The 22,186-nt window shown below is 34.9% G+C and overlaps 1 protein-coding gene across 3 annotated transcripts; it reads left to right on the plus strand.

The window, feature by feature from the left end:
• Nucleotides 1-8,187: 8,187 nt before the first annotated feature.
• LOC146916357 (uncharacterized) lies at nt 8,188-11,601 on the plus strand. Of its 3 annotated transcripts, XR_015015013.1 has the most exons (4): nt 8,188-9,913; nt 10,921-10,971; nt 11,064-11,217; nt 11,329-11,453. XR_015015013.1 is itself a non-coding variant. In XM_085718505.1 (2 exons), the coding sequence occupies exon 1, from the start codon at nt 8,289-8,291 to the stop codon at nt 9,906-9,908; it is 1,620 nt and encodes a 539-aa protein (XP_085574631.1). In that variant the 5' UTR covers nt 8,188-8,288; the 3' UTR covers nt 9,909-9,913; nt 10,571-11,327. The 3 variants fall into 3 exon arrangements, 1 of the variants encoding a protein (XP_085574631.1); XR_015015012.1 differs by having other exon boundaries at nt 10,921-11,217; nt 11,329-11,601; XM_085718505.1 differs by lacking the exon at nt 11,329-11,453 and having other exon boundaries at nt 10,571-11,327.
• Nucleotides 11,602-22,186: the final 10,585 nt, after the last annotated feature.

Consider the following 22,186-nt stretch of genomic DNA (forward strand, 5'->3'; position numbering starts at 1 on the left):
TATTTTCACAAAAATAATGTGGGACACTATTATTAAATAATTACGATCACACTTTGTTCGATATGCTTTCTTGAGTTGTTTCATTGTTATCCCTATTTAAATTTTGATTGTATCAAGAAGCATAATTCATTGCGGAGATAGGAATACTACAGAAATCTTAAATAGCTTAATTCATGGAATTTTTGTCAATTTTTCTTAGAGATGAATATTACTTGTATTTATCCAAGAAGCTTTTGTTTCTGCCATGATTTTAGTTACCATGATCTTTGGTTATCAACTGTTGAAATAGCATATACACATTACTCAAGTTGCTCTCTAAATGGCCTGCAAGAAAAAAATAGTATTTCTGGTCTATGACTTTTTCCGTGTCCCTAGATTCCAGAGGAATTGATAATTTGGGTAGGGGCAAGAGGATTTCAGAAATTGGTTAATAATTTTGTAAAGGAGAGGATATTCTTTCTGTAAAAAGTCTTTTACTCTGGTTATAGCTTTTCTGCAGTGTAGAGCATTTTGCTCAGCTCTTACTCAATAATACACCATTTGCATTATTGACTAAGTTCCAACACTATCATGGTACAACAAAGGAAATTGTTGAATATTTCACTATTTCCATCAAATTGTTACCATCATAATGCTTGCAGTTGGGTAATTTTGACCAATTGTGGTTGGCTGGAACTGGAAGGATTGATGGCAGAATTGACTATTTCATAATACTTTTTCATCGCTTTTTTTATAGACAGATGGCATTTTTTTGCAGTTGGGATCGAAGCCTGAACCTATTTCATAATACTCTTTCATCGTTGCAATAGACATATAACTTGATTCAAACAATACAAGATATAACAATAAGGATACTGTTCACATGTTTTAATTATCATACTCAGTTAAAGTTTTTGAGATTTTTTTTGTAACTATATAAATATGAATTTAATTGAAAACCCATCGCAAACAGCCTGTTAAGTTGTGTATTGTCAGAGTTAACTTGGACATAGATATATTATTGATATTTGAAATGTTTAATTTCAGATTAAAAGGTTGAGCAACATGTATGCTAAGTTAAAGGAAGAAGAACAAATTTTGGTGCAACTTGCTTGTTCATTGGCAATTGGTCTTACATGCTATAAGAATGGAAATATAGTTTTCAATTATGGTATTTCCTGCCATGGTGGGTCTTAGTCGAGATTCTTTTATGACATTTTGTTTGCATTGTATTTTTTGTCAATTACCTAATGTCATACAAAAAAATAGTTGTCTTCAAATATTGGTCAAATTAAAAGTCATAAGATGTAGTTTTTGCACCAAGTTGAAAAATATAGGTCCAACTGGAAGTAATAAGAAGTATATTTTGCACTGAGTTGAAAAACTTAGATCAAGTATTATTCCAAACCTGCTTTTAAAATAAAGTCAACAAAAACATACGCCTATTCCGATCACTCAAGCTATCGGTAATTTCAAACCTACTAAAGGTTTCACGTCCGTCTATAATAAGTCTAACATTTGGTGTGGATATTTCATCTTAACATTTCTCCGTTCTCTCAACCTTAAACATTCATATCACTAATCTTCGTCATCTGCACTCACACCATCGCTTGCCTCGTTCACAACTTGCTATACCTAACTCGCCACCATTTACTACCTTTTTCAATCGGGTTCGATCACTGGCAATTTTATTCTTCGAAGATTCGAATGAAAACTGTTTTTTTCCTCTTGCCTTTTGCTCATTCCCACCTCAATGTCCCTAAAATAACCCCCACATGACTTAAGTCTCGTTCGGTACATACCAACGTGACTTAGGTCGCGTTGCATTCTGGTATAGAAACAACACAAATCAGAACAGAGAACCATTATGTTCCAAAGAAAAAAGTTCAAATTTTCTCCATCCAAGTGCGAATTTCATCAAACTCAACCAAATCAACATCAACTTCTATTTCAATCACAAGTAAGTGTTTAGGATCCTTTTGCATTGGCTTCAATCACAATTGTACGAACATCTTGGGCGATGTGATAAGTTGTATCTCCTTGCATCTTCTAGCGATATATCTTCATACATAACTAGACTCCTTTTCGACACTGCAACTAGTTATATCTCCAGTACATTTCCTCATTATGTTCTATCAAACATCCACAACAATCATTACTAATTCAAAATGATTAATTACTAAAAACTATGGGTGGGCAAAAACAATAAAAAAACCAAACCGAACTCCTGAACCGAACCAAAAAAAAAATGAAACCATTAGTAACAACTTTGGAATTGAACTAAACAATTCGGTTTGGTTCAATTCATGATTTATCAGTTTGGTTCAGAACAGTTCAGTTCGATTTGGAAAGTTCGGTTCAAATTTAAAAGATCCAACATTCGATTTCGTTTGATTTTTTATATTTTTTTCAACGCTACTAACAATAACAATTCGGTTAAAAAAATTATTCGGTTCAGAATAATAATATTCTTTTTTTAAATTAGTTATGGTTCAGTTTTGAACCATAGAACTGAACCACTACAGCAGTTCGGTTCGGTTCATTTATTTTGAATTTAACAACAGTTCGGTTTGGTTCGGTTTTCATCGTGAACCAAACCATGTACACCCCTACTAAAAACCATAAATTCATAAAGTCACTGATTAAATGATATAGGTCATGCATTCACTCAATTTCTTATTGATTATGGAGGATAAGTGCTACGTGATAACCTACAAAATTGTCGGTTATCAACTGTGTATGGAAATGTCCATGTATTCAACATGCTGATATACCATTGTGTGTGCAAAGAATATTGTGGTTGAATCCTTCTTTGGTTACTCTCATACAATCAATTGGTTTCTGATCAAAGGTTTAAGATGGACTTTTGTGAGACCATTCAAAGTCGAAATATGTCTGTAGCGAATGTAATTTGTTGTAACTAGATAAATTTTAAGACTGTGACGTCTCATCTCTTCTCTGTCCAATACCAACAAAGAAAGTGATTGATTTGTTGGGTGCTAGAATCCGAAATTTGGCTTAATGCCCTTAAGTTATGTACTCATTATATGGTTAGTATAGTTGATTTATTTAGTCTATCTTTTATTCTTTCAACATTTGAATGAAGTTCTCTTTTTTCCCTAAAAAAAAAATTGAATCCATAACAAAGCTAAATTAACATGCTCTCAAATAGTTCTTTTGCTTCTCTTCCCTTCCTCTTTGTTTCTTTTGTTAGTTAATTTTTTTTTTTTTTTTATACTTCACCACATAAACAACTGTGGATATTTTTTTAAGCCAAATAGTAAATAAAATAAATAAAAAGAACGTGATACAAAGACTGGGGGGACATAGGACCTAACCCAGGAATAATCCAATTGGGAATACAACGTGAAAAATCAGTCCAAGTGGATCAACTCTAATCTAACCTAACAAAAATTCACCATCATAAGCGCAACCTAGCGAACCCGCTTACGGACGGGAAACCAGGTTACAAAAAAAGAATGAAAAGTGAACCTCCGCAATGGATAGTTAGAGCATAAATTAAGGCGAATGGATCGACCGCCAACACGGTAACAAAATCCAAGTGCCAACAGCTCCCTGAACAGCAAGCTAAAAATGCTCTTTCGAGCTGAACAACGCGTAAGAACTCAGATCGTGGGACGAGTCCGATACGTCAGCAACCAGACCCTTTCGGGTTTTAGAACACACCAGACCCTTTCGGGTTTACGAAAACAAACCACGGAATAAAAGCCAAATCCAATCCCACCAGTCTATGATCAACAACGATACAACATAAACAAACGAACATAATAAAATAAACAAAAGCAGCCTCCAAACACCCCGGCGCGGTGGCAATGAAACAACAACCAAAAACACTGCAGATCTCAACAGATCTGAAACAAACCAGTGCTCTAAGGCTGTCCAAGGTGAAGAAGAAGCCAGAAACAGATCTGCAAAGCACCGCGATGACCCACCACCGAGGAATCCTGCAATCACCAACCGAAAAGCTAGAAAGCAACGGCGCTGCCTCCGACCACCAAAACAAACCACGTCCCTCCGGCGAACCGAGCTGCACACCCACGAACACGAGCACATGGGCACACCACCACTCGCCGCCAGCTCCACAGAACCAAATCTGACGGACCACGAACCAGGGAAAGACCGGGCAGGAGGAGACGCGCCGAACAAAAAATCGCGACGGCGGAAAAGCCCTCAACGTCGAAGAAGATAGCGAGAACCATCGGCATCACAGCTCTTGCAGCGGCGGCGAAGAAACCACGCCGGAGAGGAGCAACGACCACCGGAGGAAAAGGCCCAAAAAACCGTCGAAGAATGACTAAAGAGGTGGTGCGGAGTCGGATCTCGTCGCACCACCACCGTGAGAGTCTACATCTTGCAGGGAAATTTTGGATTGAAGGAGAACAAGGGCGGCGGGATTAGATTTGTAGAGAGAGGTTAGAGAGTTGGTTCTTTAGAGAGAGAGAAAGTCTTCCAACTGTGGATATATTTCAGAAACTCCTTTTGTTAGTTAATTAGCTTTGTAACTGAGAAAAAAAATTTCTCACTAACAAGTGCCCCGATGACATTGTTTAACGAATCCACAAAAGAAAAATTTGTTTTGAAAATACAAGTTAAACATATGCTAAAGTCATGACAACACAATTTTCAATGTAAAATTTACTCCCTCCATTCCACAATACTTGTCGTTTTTGAGGAATTTACACATACCAAGAAATCAAACAAATTTTGTTATTTCTCATAAAATTATGTATGTTTCTATTATTTCTCTCTACAATAAATAGGTAAGGGTATTATTGACAAACCAACAATTAATGTTGCATTGAAACTTGGAAGTGACAAATATTATGAAACAAAATTATTCTCCAAAAACAACAAGTATTGTGAAACATAGAGAGTACTAGCTTTAGATGCTTAAACAATGCCGTAAGTGCCCTTCTTAACATTCCAGAAAAAAAAAAGTAAAAAAATGTTAAGTGACATGGTAATAAAATAAAATAAAGGGTTAAATTTTTATTTTAGTTTAAGAAAAGACGCTTAGATCATTTCATTACTTAAAAAAAGACAAAAATGTATTTAAAAATAAGGATCAAAAGTAGTGATTGAAAATTTTATAGGGGCTAAAAGTTGAAGAAATTTTTTAGAGGGACTAAATTGAAAAGTTAGTATATTTATTTGGACCAAAAATATATTTAACCCATAAAATTTTGCAGAACAGTTTATAATATTATAAGAACCTTTAAAAAAAATTAGAATTTATTAACCAAACATGAATTAAATAAGAATTTTTGTATTTAATAGCATTTAGAGTTTAATAGTATTTTTTCTTTGTCTTCTCTTGTCCATGATGCTTCTGGTGTTATTACTTTTGTTTTAGTAATATCATCAGTTGTCATGAGTATATGGTTTCCATTTGTTATTACTGTCCACATATCTACGTCTTGGGATCTTAGGAATAGTTCCATTTTTCCTTTCCAGTAGTAGTAATTTTTTCCATTGAAGTATGGTGGTCTTGAACATGACAGACCTTCTGGTATGTATTTTTCTTTTGACATTGCTTCTTTTTTTAATCTTTTTCTCTAACACTTGTCAGGTCTTTCTTTTAGAGTCGGGCTCTGATGCCAATTGAAGTAGCAATAAACGTCACAAGAAAGGGGGGGGTTTGAATTGTGACCCTTTTAAAAATTATTCCTGAAGATTAAATAAACATATATGCTCAAGAAAAATTCTTGGTTAGTGTTAATAATAATAAAATATTATAATGTTAGGACCAGAGCACTCTGGATAATAAAATAAATAAATGGACCAGAAAGTTCTGGAATAAAAGACTGAAATAAATAAAGCAGTAAAGGACCAGAATACTCTAGATATATAGCTGAATTAAATAAGACGATAAAGGACCAGAAACTCTGGAAATATATAACTGAAATAAATAAAGCGATAAAGGACCAGAAAGTTCTGGATAATTATTAAGTGGTAGTTTAATTATTTAATTTTAGTTTAAGGACCAGAGCACTCTGGAAAATTAATATAGTTAGTTATAGTTATATGTGATGGCCAGAAATTAATATAGTTAGTTATAGTTATATGTGATGGCCAGAAATTAAGAGATGAGAGAAGATGACACAGGATATGTATACTAGTTCACCCAATGTGGGCTACGTCTAGTCCCCACACTTTTAGTGTGAGATTTTTCCACTATAGTTTCAAGCCACCAAAACATCCTTAGTAGCACTACAGTTCTTGATCACACCAGATCAGTCTAGTCACAATTCTTGATCACACCAGATCAGCCCTATCTCAAACTATTAAGCCCAATAGACTTGAGATCTAAATACAAATTGTTTATGAGAGGTTTAGGTTGTGGATCCTATTTTCTCAACACTTGTTTGAGATTATGATAAAACAAACTTAAAAGATTATGATCCAAATCTAGTGTAAGAGTAGAAGTTTGTTTGTTGTTGTAGTTGAAGAGCTTGAAGAACTTGATGAATATTTTGATTGATATTCACGTGAGAGAGAAATAAATATTTCTTTGAGAGAGTTTGTATTCTTGTTTGTAAGCTCTTAAGAAACTAAGTGGAGGTATGCTTGTATTTATAGAAGCTTTGATCTTCATGCTTCAAAGACAAAGCCAGCTGTGTCCTCCTTTCATAAAACATCCCATGTGCGTGTGTTTTTCTTCGTTGAAGTGCAAGGACGCAAAAAATGAACTCTTTATGAGTTGCAGAATGTTCTTGAGAACATTCTTTGAGTTCCAGCTGTTTGCAGCAAGCATACTTGTGATAGTGATCCAGCTGTGATGTGGTGGCCATGTGAAGTTGTCTTTATCTTTGTTGTACCTTCACCAGACCATTTTGAGAACATTCTTTGTTGTTGTAAGCTTCACCTAGACCATTCTGAGAACGTTCTTCTTGTGCAGCTTGAATTCTTTCTTCTTTCTTTTAAGACTCACGTGAGTCTTTGGTCTTTTGTCATTGAATATTCCTTTTGTTGCCAAGCCTTTCCTTGTCATTAGATTGCTTCCTTTTTAATGTCATTTATCAAAGGAATCTTTTTATCCATTTTTAGTGAGACAAAGGGAACAATATTTTCTTGCTTTCAAGTGATGCAAGTGCTGTAGCAGAAAGTGCATTTGTGTCTCTTTGCTCTTTTGCTTTGATGAGATTATATATAAGCAATTCTCACAAAACATATTAGTAGATAACAAGTTAAAAACATATATAATGTTTGTGATCTTTAAAACATCAAATAAGGATTTTGTCCTCAACAAATGTTTGATCGTTTAAAGGAACATATATGGTTGTATACCATCAAACTTAGCTAATATGCTCCACAATTCAGTGATAATGCAGCCACTTTTAAGGATAAGAAAAAAAATATAAATTTTCAAGTTCATGGGGCATTTTGCACATAAGTGCAAAACTTCAAGGGGGGTATTTGCAAAACGTCATGTTGATTAACAGAAAAATTTGACGGAGGGGTAAATTGATTAACATTGTACAATTTCAGGGGGGTAATTGACAAAACTTACAATTACAGGGGGTAATTGACTATTTACTCAAAAAATATTTTAAGGAATTTCGGTACACTTTTTTTATATCGTGGAAATTAATTTTGGGTACACTTTTTTTTTTTTTTTATAGAAAAAATTAGTTACAACTTGTGATGTGGTGCATTGTTCATGGAAATTTATTTTGAGGAATTTGAATACATTTGTTTTTGATACCGTAGAAATTTATTGGGGAATTTTTTTTAGGATTATTTTGAGGATTTTGGTCACTGTTTTTTTTTTTATATTTATTATAGGAGAAATCTACTAACCAAATGCATTATCCGTGCAAATTTAGAGTCCGTTTGTTATAGCTTTTTTAAGAATAAAATCATTTTTTTTAAAAAAATAATCACTTTTAAGAGTTTTGCATCCGTTTGTAACAGATTTTTAAAAAAATCAGAATCTAAAAAAAATCTAAAAACAGCTTCAAATGAGAAGCTGTTAAGAGCAGCTTCTCAAAAAAAAAATATAAAAAAAAAATGAGAAACGGTTTAAATTCTTTTTAATTATTAAGGGGGTGTTTGGTTCGATAAACACATCCAAAAAAAAAAAAAAACAATATTAACCAATATCCCCTTTGGAGGAAAAATATAAAAATAAAAATAGTTATAGTTTTAAAAAGAGCGGAGAGGAAAAATGAAATGAAAGTAATAAAAAACTAAAAACAAACATTTTCCCCTTCAACACCCTAATTGTGGTTTTAGTCTTCCATTGCGCATCAAACTCTCCGTTTTTGCCTCTCCTCTCCAGCGCTCAAATGTTCAGGTTTCGTTCTTCTTTTCTTATTCCCTTCTTAAGAAGAAAATTGTACTCCCACTCTAGATTTGTTCCCAATACTGTTGATGTTGACAATGCTATTTCTTCATTCTATGGAATGCTTCGTATGAATCCTTTGCCATCCATCGTTGAATTTAACAAAATTTTAGGTTCCATTGTTAAGACTAACAACAAACATTACCCAACTGCTATTTCCCTTTCTCACCGATTGCAATTCAATGGAATTATTCCTGATATTGTTACTTTAAACATTGTGATTAACTGTTACTGTCATCTAGGGGAATTGGATTTTGCCTTTTCTATATTTGCTAAGATTCTCAAATTAGGTTATCACCCCACAACCATAACCTTCAATACACTTGTCAAAGGTCTATGTCTTAAGGGTAAGGTCAAGGAAGCTTTGCACTTTCACGATCATGTGCTTGCACTTGGATTTCAATTGAACCAAGTTACTTATGCGACCTTGATCAATGGGTTGTGTAAAATGGGGGAAACAAGATCCGCATTACAATTGTTGAGACGAATTGAAGGGAAATTGGTCAACCCTGATGTAGTAATGTATAACACAATCATTGATGGTCTGTGTAAAGATAAGCTTGTAAATGATGCCTATGAGTTATATTCTGAAATGATTACTAAGAGAATTTCTCCTACTGTTGTCACTTTCAATTCTCTAATCTATGGATTTTGTGTTGTTGGTCAATTGAAAGATGCATTTGGTTTGTTCCATCAAATGGTATTGAAAAACATCAACCCAGATGTTTATACTTTTAATATATTGGTTGATGCTTTTTGTAAGGAAGGAAAGATGAAAGAAGCTAAAAATGTGATAGCTGTGATGATGAAAGAAGGTGTGGAACCTAATGTTGTTACATACAATTCATTAATGGATGCTTATTGCCTTGTTAATGAAGTGAATAAGGCAAAGCATGTATTCAACATCATAGGAAAAATGAAAGCGACGCCTACTGTTAACAGTTACAATATCATTATTAATGGATTATGTAAGATGAAAATGGTTGATGAAGCTTTGAATCTCTTCACAGAAATGCATTGCAAACCCGATACAGTAACTTACAACTCTCTTATTGATGGTTTGTGCAAATCTGGGAGAGTTTCTCATGCTTGGAAGCTTCTTGATCAAATGCATGATAGAGGTCAACCTGCCGATGTAATCACTTACAATTCCTTATTACATTCTTTATGTAAAATCCATCTTGTTGACAAGGCAATTGCACTGGTCAAGAATTTTAAGGACCAAGGCATTCAACCAAATATTAACACATACAATATACTTATCGATGGACTATGCAAAGAAGGAAGACTTAAGAACGCACAAGTTATTTTTCAAGATCTTTTCATTAAAGGTTATAATTTAACAGTTTGTACATATAATATTATGATCAATGGTCTTTGTTTAGAGGGCTTGCTTGATGAAGCCGAGGCCCTGTTGTCAAAAATGGAAGACGATGGATGTGTTCCTAATGTTGTAACTTTTCAAACAATTGTCTGCGCTCTCTTTGAAAATGATAAGAATGAAAGGGCAGAGAAACTACTGCGTGAAATGATTGCTAGAGGTCTTTTGCAAGAGAAAGACTAGTTAAGGTGATATCTTGTTACATATTTGGTTATTTTGAATTTTGATGAAATGATAGAATTGTTATTATTTGTTATTTTATTTACTTATAGTTGCATTTACAAAAGATGATGGACTACACAATGTACTCACTATTAATTTAATTTTAATTAAAATATATGTGTTATGTTCATTTGGATATTTTCATGATACCAATGGTTCTTTATGGCTTTCAGAGTTTTGAATTTAAGTAGAGCTAGAGTTGTTTGTGAGATTGAGTTCAATAGTGTATTTGTGCTATGATGTCAGTTAGAAATTTGCTGAGAGATTACATAAAGTAAGAATTAGAAATGAACTTTCTCATCAGTTTTGTGAAATGAATGTTGATAGAACTCATAAAATCCATAAACAAAACTGTATATTATTGAATGGTATAATGATGAGCTCAAGAGCTCTGTGAACTCTCCTACTAGAACTCAATGCTCTTAACCAGAGAGAAATCTCTCCTAACCAACTCTCTTAACAATATCTCTAAGTGAATTTCTCACTACCCTTCCTTGTCTTTTATAACAGAAAATCCCTAAAACCGATGAGTGCTAACCAACTTTTATTCTCTCTCCCTAGCCCTACTTTTTCCTTTTAGGTTCCTATCAAATGCATATCACTCTATTCTTACTTTTTATCAGTTTTTGGAAATGTCTTGCTACAAAATCGAAAGGAAGAAGGTTTGACAGATTTTATGGTTTCCAATAATATGAACTATCTGGCTGTCTAGAAACTAGATGCAATTTGCCCAAAACAAATATTCATTTGGGATAAATAATTGTTATAAGTCCTTAGCTTCAAGCGGCATATGCTGGTTTTGGTCATGTGATGTTAATCTCGGGAATTTTATATTTTGACTTGGGTGGAACATGGAGCTCTTATTGTTACAATCTGAGGATGGAAAGTTTCTTGTTTGGATCTTCACGAGTGATGTTCTACACTCTACTTTCATGATTCTTTTGGGCTGATTATTTCATTTGCAATTATGTAGGGTTGAAGAAGCAATTGTTGTCATGCATAAATGGAGCACGGTGGATGTCGAGTGTGTCATTATTGGATGTTGCCAATTTTGATTATTTATGTCACTGTGAGATATTTACGCACTTCATAAAGCTGTGTCTTGTTTTTGATTAGGCGTGTTGCTGCTAGTGATCTGATGGATGTTGTTTGCTATTATCCGATGCTACTTTTGGTGTTCACGGATCTTGCTACCTCTCTTGGTGTTGATTGTGTATCTAGTTTGGTGTTCATGAATCTTGCTGGTCTAGGAGTATCATAGCGTACTAGAGTAATTATATTTTTCTTGTTATTTACTGTCATAGTTAAAGACACTGTTTCTGTAATTACTCTTGCAGTATGACTTAAGATTATATATAGTGTTTGCCCTATTTGGTTTCAGATTATGCTCTCAATTATTTGGAGGTTTCATTTGATATGCTAGCTGGTTCATGTTCTAGCATTTGGAATTCTATCTCATAACATAAATTGGAGGAAATATACCCTTTTGTGGGTAGGAAGCTTTTTACTCCTCATGTTATAGTTTAAAACTGATATTTACATCAGCTGCTTCCTGTTGATTACATCAATTGCTTAGAAAGGAAAAAGGTATGTTATGTTGAATATGAGTTGATTAAAACAATTATGGCAAGAGTTTTAGATATATTCACAAAAATAATGTGGGACACTATTTAGAATCTCATTATTATAAAATAATTACAGTCACACTTTGTTCTATATGCTTTCTTGAGTTGTTTCATTGTTTCCCCTATTTAAATTTTGATTGTATCAAGAAGCATAATGCATTGTGGAGATAGGAATACTACAGAAATCCTAAATAGCTTAATTCAAGGAAGTTTTGTCAATTTTTTTAGAGATGAATATTACTTGTATTTATCCAAGAAGCTTATTTTCTGCCATGATTTTAGTCACCATGATCCTTGGTTATACAACAACAACAACAACAACAACAACCAAGCCTTTATCCCACTAAGTGGGGTCGGCTACATGGATCAAATGACGCCATAGTGTTCTATCAAAAACCATATTTGGATCCAACTCATTAACCTCTAAATCTTTTCTAATGGTTTCTCTAATGGTTTTCTTAGGTCTTCCTCTACCTCTTTTAACCTGACTCTCCTCTATTTGATCTACTCTTCTTACAACGGCATCTACGGGTCTTCTCTCTAAAATAGCATATACACATTATTACTACCCTCAAGTTGCTCTCTAAATGGCCTGCAAGAAAAAATAGTTTTTATGGTCTCTGTGTTTTTCTGTGTCCCTAGATTCCAGGAGAATTGATTATTTGGGTAGGGGGAAGGTCTAGGCAAGAGGATTTCAGAAATTGGTTAATCATTTTGTAAAGGAGAGGATATTCTTTCTGGAAGGAGTCTCGGACTCTGGTTATAGCTTTTCTGCAGTGTAGAGCATTCTGCTCAACTCTTGTAACTCAATAATACACCATTTGCGTTTTTGACTATTACTGAGTTCCAACACTATCATGGTACGACAAAGGAAATTGTGGAATATTTCACTATTTCCATCAAATTGTTACCATCATAATGCTTGCAGTTGGGTAATTTTGACCATTGTGGTTGGCTGGAAGGGTTGATGGCAGAATTGACTATTGGCCACAAGTGTCCAGAAAAGAAACATTTTTTTAATAGACAAATGAAATTTTTTGCAGTTGGGATATAAGCCGGAACCTCTTTCATCGCTGCAGACCATATCATTGGACAACACTTTTTAGGACACAAGAAAAAAGAAAAAAAAGGTATCACTACTTCCAAATCTGAAATTTTTTCTGCTTTGCTGTAATTGTGGAAATAAAGTGATGGTCATGATGAGAGCTAATAGATGTTGTCTCAATGAACCCATGTCCTGCTGTGATGGGACTATCAAGAATTTTACTAACTTGTTTGTTGTATATGAGAAAATAAAACCAATTTCTTGTAAGTCAAATCACAAAACAATTTGAGAAGGTAGGAGCTTTGAACTTTAATATTCCTGTATATGGGGGTGTTGTATAATGTATGTGATTTATTGAATGTTTAGATGAAGTAACAAGTCTATACAAGTCATGTATATTGGAAAAATAGGTTACTCACAAGTCTGCATATAAATATGTATTTGATAATCACTTTTATTAAAAGAGGAAAAACAAAGTCAGCTTTAAAATTTATACAGTGTGAACTTCTCTCTCTATAGATTTAATATATCCATCAATTGTAATAACTAATCACTACAACCGTGATTTGCATTAACTTCCCCTTGGAGAGGTTCATTTGTGGATCAGACTCCTCTGTTAAATTTGAATAATCCTCTCTATAAATACACCATCATTGCAACAAATCATTATAAACGTAACATCATTGTCAAAATTGAATAATCCTCTCTGTCTGACATCATGCATAAAAAATAATGTACTGTTGGTGGTAGTGCGGCTGCTTATAGCAGCATTTTTTTGATGCAGAAAATGCTGTCAGGGAACTAGCTTGCAATGTGTGCCACTCTTATGGTTAGAATTGGATCGTGAAGCGAATGTGTGCCACTCTTATCAAGAAGCCAACAAATGTGTGGATGTTTTGGCTTCGTTGGGCTGTGAAGAAGATTCTGAGTTGAATTTTCATGAGTAGTGTCGGACTCATGTTAGACGTTTGTTTTTTGCTGATTCTGTAAGAGTTACGACTTCACGTTTAGTTAATGTGTAGTCTTCTTTTTCGGGATTTGACCCTCTATTTATCCAAAAACAAAATGAAAGAAATAGGTTGCAATGTGAGGTTTTTTTTTTCCTCTCCTTTTCCGGCAGCAGTGACAATTCTTTAGAATAAAGTTATCTTACTGACATCTTTCCTGTTTTCAATATTGCTGGATTTTTTTTTTATTAGGATTTGATTTGGTTGGGAACTTTCTATGTTTTATGAGTTTGGTGATTTTACTGGTGGTGAGTGAAGCAAAGGGGGTGGGTGTGTTTTCATTCTTGTAATATTGTATTGGTATTGTGCCTGTGGTGTTTTCATCTTCAATAACATTATATTTTGTCCTTTAAAATATACATGAAAATAGTTAGGTAGATGAATAAATAGATAAAAAGTATTACATTTCCAATGATACTTCGACATTGGCCTCATAGTCCTTATCCATTTCAAGAGTTTTTAAGAACTCGGCGAGCCAAAAGGATAAAGTGTTGACGAAGGACAGTATGTTCTTTAGACATGATTCCAATTCAAATAGACCAATGCATTAAAACATTAAAAGAGACTTGATTCCATTTATAGCTTGAATTCTAGTTTTTTCAATGTAGTCATGACAATATAAATTTATTATTTTGACTCAATAATTTATTTTTTCAATGTAGTTCTATTGCAGTTCAAACAGTTTAATCTATTTAACTATAATTCAGAGGTTTTGTCATCTAATATTAGTCAGATGATTGATAGTCTTTATTCACTATTGGAATTATTTTCTTTAACCAATTTCCCAATATTTTTCCCAAGACATTATATTGTGTTGCATTTTGTTACGTTGCATTCTGTTGTGTTCACATGATTTTTATAGTTTCTACATTGTGTAAGTATTGTCTGACCTATTGTGCATAATATTCATTTAAAACCGTCTGACATTGTTATGTTTTACAACTACAAGTGGTTGGTAGTTACGTATTGTTATTTGACTTTTAGTGACACACACTGTATCCTTTCTTCTTTGCATTGTTATAGATAAAAAGAGGACAAACTATGCAACAGGCTCACTGTCACTTTTGTTTTGAGTAAGTTCATGTTATTAGATATGATTCATTTTTATATGGATTCAATTCATATGCATTGACAATTTAAAGATTTTTACACTGACAGTCTATCACAATCGTCGGATCGCTATAAATATTTGACTTTAATCATATCTACCTTATAAGTTATAAGTCATACAAAACAAAAGGTAAGTGAGGAGCACGCATTGTGTCTACAATGTATGCTATAGGGCCTTGATAAGATCTTTATTCTTTGCACGTAATGTTTCAGATTTTGAAACGGAATTGGTGTCTGTTTTTTGGCTTTGATATGCTTGAGTAACGATACTTTTATCATGATTTCAATCTCTGCGTTTGCAGTATGTATTTGATTATGTATATTTTTATTATTACTATTTCAGTAGTATATCTGATACCTTCCCTACTGCAACTATCTTTAGTTGTAGGAAGTTTACATTTTGAACAGACTATCCACCTTTTGGGCAGATCAAGCAACAACCAGAGCAGGTATTGAGAAATTTGCATGGAGAAGAGTTGGCGATTGATTGTGTTCTGTCTTTTTCTGCATTTCTCTTCAAATTATTATTTGAGACTCATATATCATATATGAGAACCTTTACAAAACACAGGTGTGTAGGTGAATTTTTATACTTTTTTCACTGAATTTGAAATGAGGAGTACTTTGACTCTTTTGGATGCTGACTGAGTAGCATATTCTGTGAAATTGAGAGAATATAACTTTGCTTGATATGCTAACTGAAGGCCATGTGATTTGGTTATAAAGTTACCTTATGGTTCTCCATAATTGGGTCATCCACTGTTGCTCCATCTTGACTCAGATTTCAGCTTGATCATGTAAACACAGTCACCATTGATCTTGTTTCGTGTTTTTCCAGCATCGACTCAACGAGCCAAACTGATTCTGGTTATGTTTCTTTCCTTCCCAGCACACCAATCCAATGGGCTAGCTGCACCATAACTTGCTCATTCTTTTCTGTTTCTGACACTAACACTATTTGAAGCAGTTAGCATCAAAAGGTTACTCTCAACCTGTTTGACACTAACACTGTTTCTGCCTTTTTCAGCTCACAATGACCCAGTGAACGCATGGTTTCTCTTGTCCTCTCAAACTTCTTTTGGACCCCAAAAGGATATGAATAGGTTGCTATAGCACATCTGTAGCGGCATAGCGAAGCAGAACAGTGCATGGCTTCTATTGAAAGTCTGCAGTGGAGCAGTCTAACTCACTGTTGTTTGTGGCTACAACAGAAATGTGCAACTCTTTTAAGCCTTAGATGCTTAAACTTATTTGTTTTCTTGACTGGTTTTGGTGTTTATTTCTCTGTTTATTGAGTATACTGTTTATTGTTATTTATGAATATTGAGTATTATTTTAATTTTTCAGAATTTATAAATATAATATTAATTATGAAATATGTATAAGAAATATGAGGGGTAACCTTGGCGCAACTGGTAAAGTTGTTGTCATGTGACTGTAAGGTCATGGGTTCAAGTCCTGAAAACAGCCTCTTGTGTAAAAATAGGGTAAAGCTGCGTACAATACACCAAAATTCGGGATCCAAAAACTAGTTTTTCCACCTCTCCCGACAATTCTTCTAATTTTCCACCACCTTCATTTGAATCCTATAATAAAGCAAAATTCGAGATCCGAAAAACTAGTTTTTCCACCTCTCCCGACAATTCTTCTAATTTTCGTAAAAACAGGGTAAGGCTGCGTACAATTAGAGGTGTCAAATGGGCTGGCCCGGACCGGGCCCAAGAGGCCCGACTACATAAATGGGCCGGCCCGGGCCGGCTCAATTATAATTGAACCGCATATTCTAGAGCCCGGCCCGGCCTGTGTGGGCCATGGGCCAGCCCGTTTATTTTTTACTTTTAAAATTTATTCACTTTTTTTATATATATATTAGGCACTCACCACTATTTTTTTCCTAAAATATGATTGGATGAACATAAAAGTGTAAGTAATTTTTACATTAACATTGAATATTAATGAAACTCTATATTATTCATTCAATTAAATCAAATTAATAGTTTATAAACTTTAAAATTTTAAAACTTTAAGCTAAATTCATCCATTTTTATTAAGTTTATTTATTTAAATATTTATTTATTAATAAATTTTAAAATAGTTGATAATTTTTTTTTCAAAAATATACTATTTTTTTAACAAAAAAATCAAATTAAATAGTAATAATGGGCCGGCCCAAAGCCTGATGGGCCAGCCCGCCCCGACCCAATTTTTGTATGGCCCAAATGGGCTTGTGCCAAAAAATGCCCGAGTGTGTTTTTGGGCAAGTTTTTTAAGCCCGGTCCGGCCAAAAAATATGGGCTTTTGGACCGGCCCGTTAGCCCGGCCCATTTTTGACAGCTCTACATACATTACACCAAAATTCGGGATCCGAAAAACTAGTTTTTCCATCTCTCCCGACAATTCGTCTAATTTTCCACCACTTTCATTTGAATCCTATAGTTGACCTTCATTTCAATAAGCCCGGATCCCAAAAACTAGACATTGTTTCATTATTTGAACGTGTGACACCAAGCTTGACATGAGATACTATAACTTTATCATATCAAACAATGAAAAAGTCTTGCATATGCTTGTGTGTGCTTAACCACTTTTTACTTGTGTTTGTGACCAAATAAGTATTTCTCATCAAACAATATGTCCGAGAGTAAGTGAGGAGTAAATACATAATAACCACGAAAGAGCTATCAACTATAGGTTATATGTCAAACCAACTAATTCTAGGAATTGATACATCATCAACCCAAATACCATACTATTACATTTTAATGGGAATTTGCACACATACTTATAACTTCTCTTTTTACTATTTTGGCATTCAAGGCTAAACAATGTAACCGTACATATAAGTGATTTAATGCTTAAACTTAGGAAAATTGCTGTTCACACATTTGAGAAGGCTGGGACACACATGTAAAATACGCTTTTGCCCCCTCGGCAGTTAACTGCCGAGGAATTCAAAATCCGGCTGCAATTAACTGTTGAGGAATTTCTCGGTAGTTAACTGCCGAGAAAAACATTAATGCAGCCAACAGGTTCTGCATTAATGCTAAGCATTTCCAAGCCATTTTTGGGCCAGTTTTTACCTGTAATTTTACCAGAGCATTTCCAAAGGCAATTCAAATTATACAACAATGAAACTCGGTCATAAACAAGAAAAATACAATATCTTTTACATTTGTCCATAATTAAATCAAACCGACATTTGGTTCAAACCACACAAAAGTTTGAAATTCATCAAAACGGAACATAGTGTCCATAATCAAACAACACATTACAACTCATTACACATCATTAAATTAAATCCCTACTTACATTCATCACAATTGCATATGGAACGAACATATATATATATATATATATATATATATATATATATATATATATATATAATACATTATTTTCCACCATATTCCTAAACATAAATCCGACGTCGCTATCGTCTTTCATAAGCCAAGGCATATAGCTTGCCGTTTTCCATGCGAATTCATCTCTATCTTCTCCAAGGTCTATGCATGGCATTAGAGCAGACAAGTGACATGTATATTGATTTTCACCAAGATGCTCAAAATAAGTGTTAAGTTGTGTCTTCAAATCATCAAGAGAGTCTATCGGTGTTATCATAACCTTAACCGTCTTCTTAAACGCGCAGTACCTAACACGCCCTTCAATTCTTGCAACCTCAGACATGTTTCACTTGACAAATGTTTTAACAAAATAATCATAGATTAGAACAAAATTAAATGGAATGTAATAACGAATAAATCAAATGCGTAAACATTAATAAGCTATAAATAAGTATTGCACTAGTTTCAAGTCAATAAAAGTCATGTTATCATATATATCAATATAAATTACATAATGTTACTTATATATTGGCCACAAAAAATTGGCATTACAATTTTGACCCTAAAATATACGTCGGTGTAATTTCTACCAAAAAAAAGAACTAACACCGACAAAAAAATCACTCGTTAATGGCCAAGTGATTGGAGAAGATCAAGTGACATAAAATCTTCCTCATCTTCGGCAATAACTTCAAATTGTTGCTTTGGTTTTTCGGGAGTGTCCAACAAAATAGGCGCCGCTTTGTTTGATTCCTTTTGTGGTTTCGGCGGTTTGTTTCCACTTTCAATAGCCATGAGCTTTCGGAACAACTCATGTTGATCCAAATACTCATCTTCCCAAGTCACCGCATCTTGTTTCTTGTGATTGTGCCACTCCGTAGATGATGGAGGTAGTGGACAACCATTCTTCAAGTAAATAAGCATAAAGTGATTCGGAATTACCCCAAGGCACATGATGGGAGTTTTTTGCTTACCCGGCAGTGGTGACCCTCTTAGTGGGAAAAAAGATTCCGAGTTACCAACTTCAAGATTTGTCAACACGACCACACACCTTTTGTAATAATTAGCAACAATGTGCCCCATGTCCGGAAAAGTCAACCACTTATCAACAAGATGTGCACAACTTTTTGTATTTGCGGGAGGATGTAAGCCATTTAAAATGTAGTTATAACGATCCTCACCCGCAAATACTTCAACATAATCATCTCTATGATCTTTCAATTCTTGAATAAGATGTGTACGAATCATGAGATGATTTTGTTCGGTTAAGCCCATGAACTCGGCTATAGCCCGGAATCCACAATGTCCATCGCCAATAACATCCACCACTTTTTCAATAAATGGAAGCATGAAGTGTGGCATATAATCAATAGGCCTCATAACCGGGATAACCTTAGGCTTTGGATACCAGGAAGGTGGTGGAAGTGGGGAAATTGGTGCTTTACCAAGATGAGCACCTTTTTTCCTTTTATATGATGATGTTGTTGGTGATGGTGACGGTTGAATTTCGGGATTTTGGGAATCAACAACCTCCCAAGAAGAAGGGATCCGACTAGTCGATGTAATTATTCCTTTAGACCTCGCAATGTCCACTTTTTTCTTGGCTCCCTTGGTTGTTGCTTTTTGTGGTGGTGGAGACATCATGGTGGTTTCAGGAAATGCCAATTGCCGCAAAGCCTCTTTGACTTCAAGCTTCATTTGGAAAGGGAGTTTCTTGAGACGTTCTACAATACCCTTCAACTCATCATCGATAGAAAAACCAAGTTCATTACTTTCTTCGCCCATGCGTAACCTTCGCCAATGGTGGTGTATCTCATCCAATAAAATTGGTTTTTCTTCAAGGAGTTTAGTTGCAATTTCGCATGCATATGGTAGGCCGTAAGATGTCTTTTGAACACAACCACAAATTTCCTTGTCCATGCACAATGTTTCCCTACAACGCGACTCTTCCATAGCAATGTTGTCCAAAGCATATCTAGACACATGACCACCTAAGCCGGAGTACAAAGTGACATCTTTGAATCTTTGTTCCAACACGGTAATGCTCTGACCAAAGGTTGTTTGTATCACAGTGTGTTGAAGCAACAACATGTCATGTATTTTCTCCCAACAAGTACCCAAATCACATTGTCCAAATATTTCTTCACCAAAGCATGAGCCGATTCTACCCTATTGGTGGATCTACAACCAAGATGCAACACACGGTCTGTCCATGCCCTCACTATTTTCTCCTTCACTTCATTCAAGGTGGTCATGGCATAGGCTAGGAAAGGTGGGAAATCACTACAAGCATCTTGGAACTCCACTAATACATTTGCATATAACTCTTGAGTGGGCGATTCAACCATAGCTTTCCATGCCCTCATGATCTTCTTAACAACATCGCGATTACTCACCTCTTTCCCATCCTTTTTTCCCAAAGGATATTTACAATCTAAGACGCACCTTTGTTTAACATTTGCTTGCACATGAAAGTAACAATTCATAGCATAACTTTCCGAGAAAACAATTCCAACCGCTTTCATCAAAGACCCATCCCTGTCAGTAACAATCACCTTAAAGTTTACGCAACATTTTTAAAACCCAAACAAAGTTTTCCTCTTTCTCATGCATCAAGAATCCAAACCCAACCGAATATGTAAAGTCGGTCGAAGTTACCCCAACTACCTCAAACATTGACATCTTATACATGTTGGTTTTGTAGGTGGAGTCCATAACCAAAACCGTTGGAAAATTGTTAAACAACTTAACGAATGTTGGATGAGCCCAAAAGATATCTTCGATTGTAGTACTTTCACTTTGTGTTCTTGAGTAATAAGTATAGTTGTGCTCCTCCAACTTCGAGATTAGATATTGCAACGGCTTCTTGTCACCTCTATTTGCCTTCCATATTTTTTGACGTTCATTGTACACTTGCTTCACATTTGTCATGCAATGTGGTCTTTTGTTCTTCAAGTGTATCAAAATATTTCTTGGAAGCATCTTGCTCTTGGTCAAGTCACGTACAATCTTCTTGTCGTCTTCCTTTAATCTACCAGCAAGAATGTGTATTCTAAAGCCGGCTCCATCGCATGGTTGTGAACTCCATTAAGAATGTTCAATCCCCATTCCTTTGTTTGCGTACTTTGATATCCACTAATCATGAACAAGCACCCGCATTTTCTTGAGCCCGTTGTCGCATGCTTCGGTTTTTTTAGGCTCTTTGTGAGCTCCACTCCTTTCACACACTAGGCGCAAAATTGGATGGATCAAGCTTGATCTTTGTGTAACAATTGTAAATCCCGCCTTATTTGCTTGACAACGTACCCACCCAAGCAATTCTTCTCTATCTTGAAACATAACGTCGTCAGAAAAAAAAACCTAGCCGTGTCAACTTCGTGGGCTTGAAGTGGGACGACACCGGGGCTAACATATTTAGAAGCTTCAACATGGACGGAAGCTCCATCAATGTTTGGTTTGACTTCAACCTTAGGTGGTTTGACATCTCCGGAAATTTGGACAAAATTACGTTTTGTCTCTCCCGAAACATCTTCCGCGTTCTCGATCATTACTATAATTAAACAACACAAAAATATAAATTAACAACTAACTAATGCATAAACATCAATGCCATAATGAACTAAAACAAAAAAAAAACAAAGAAAAAAATTTTGGAAAAATGGCAGTAGCTGCCATTTTCGGTTGTGAAAAATTTTTCACAAGTTTTCCTCGGTAGTTAAGTACCGAGGTTTTCCTCGGCAGTAAGGTACCGAGGTTTTCCTCGGCAGTATACTACCGAGATTCCCCATGACAGTGTTCTACGTAACTGACGTAGAAAACCATGACATAACCAAAAAATAAACCGAATAAAATGCACAATACCTGTTTTTTTACGTCAAAAGTGTGTTGATACATCCTATGCTTGATGCTTGAATCATTTTGGAGCAAGATTTGATGAAAAAAAATTTAGGATTTGGGGATTGGATTGGAGTTGTATGGAAGTTGATGAGAAAATAGTGTGTAGGGGGAGCAGGTGATGAAACAGTTTTTCTCGGCAGTTAATTATCGAGGAATTCCTCGGCAGTTAATTGCAGCCGTATTTTGAATTCCTCGGCAGTTAACTGCCGAGGGG

Source organism: Medicago sativa, chromosome 6 (assembly GCF_051527215.1).
Source record: "Medicago sativa cultivar Bolivia chromosome 6, Bolivia_mono, whole genome shotgun sequence".
In the NCBI taxonomy this organism is placed as follows: Eukaryota; Viridiplantae; Streptophyta; class Magnoliopsida; order Fabales; family Fabaceae; genus Medicago; species Medicago sativa.

Bases quoted from the DNA above. Each gene is read 5' to 3' on its own strand.
- LOC146916357 (XM_085718505.1), top strand. From the start codon at position 8,289: ATGTTCAGGTTTCGTTCTTCTTTTCTTATTCCCTTCTTAAGAAGAAAA.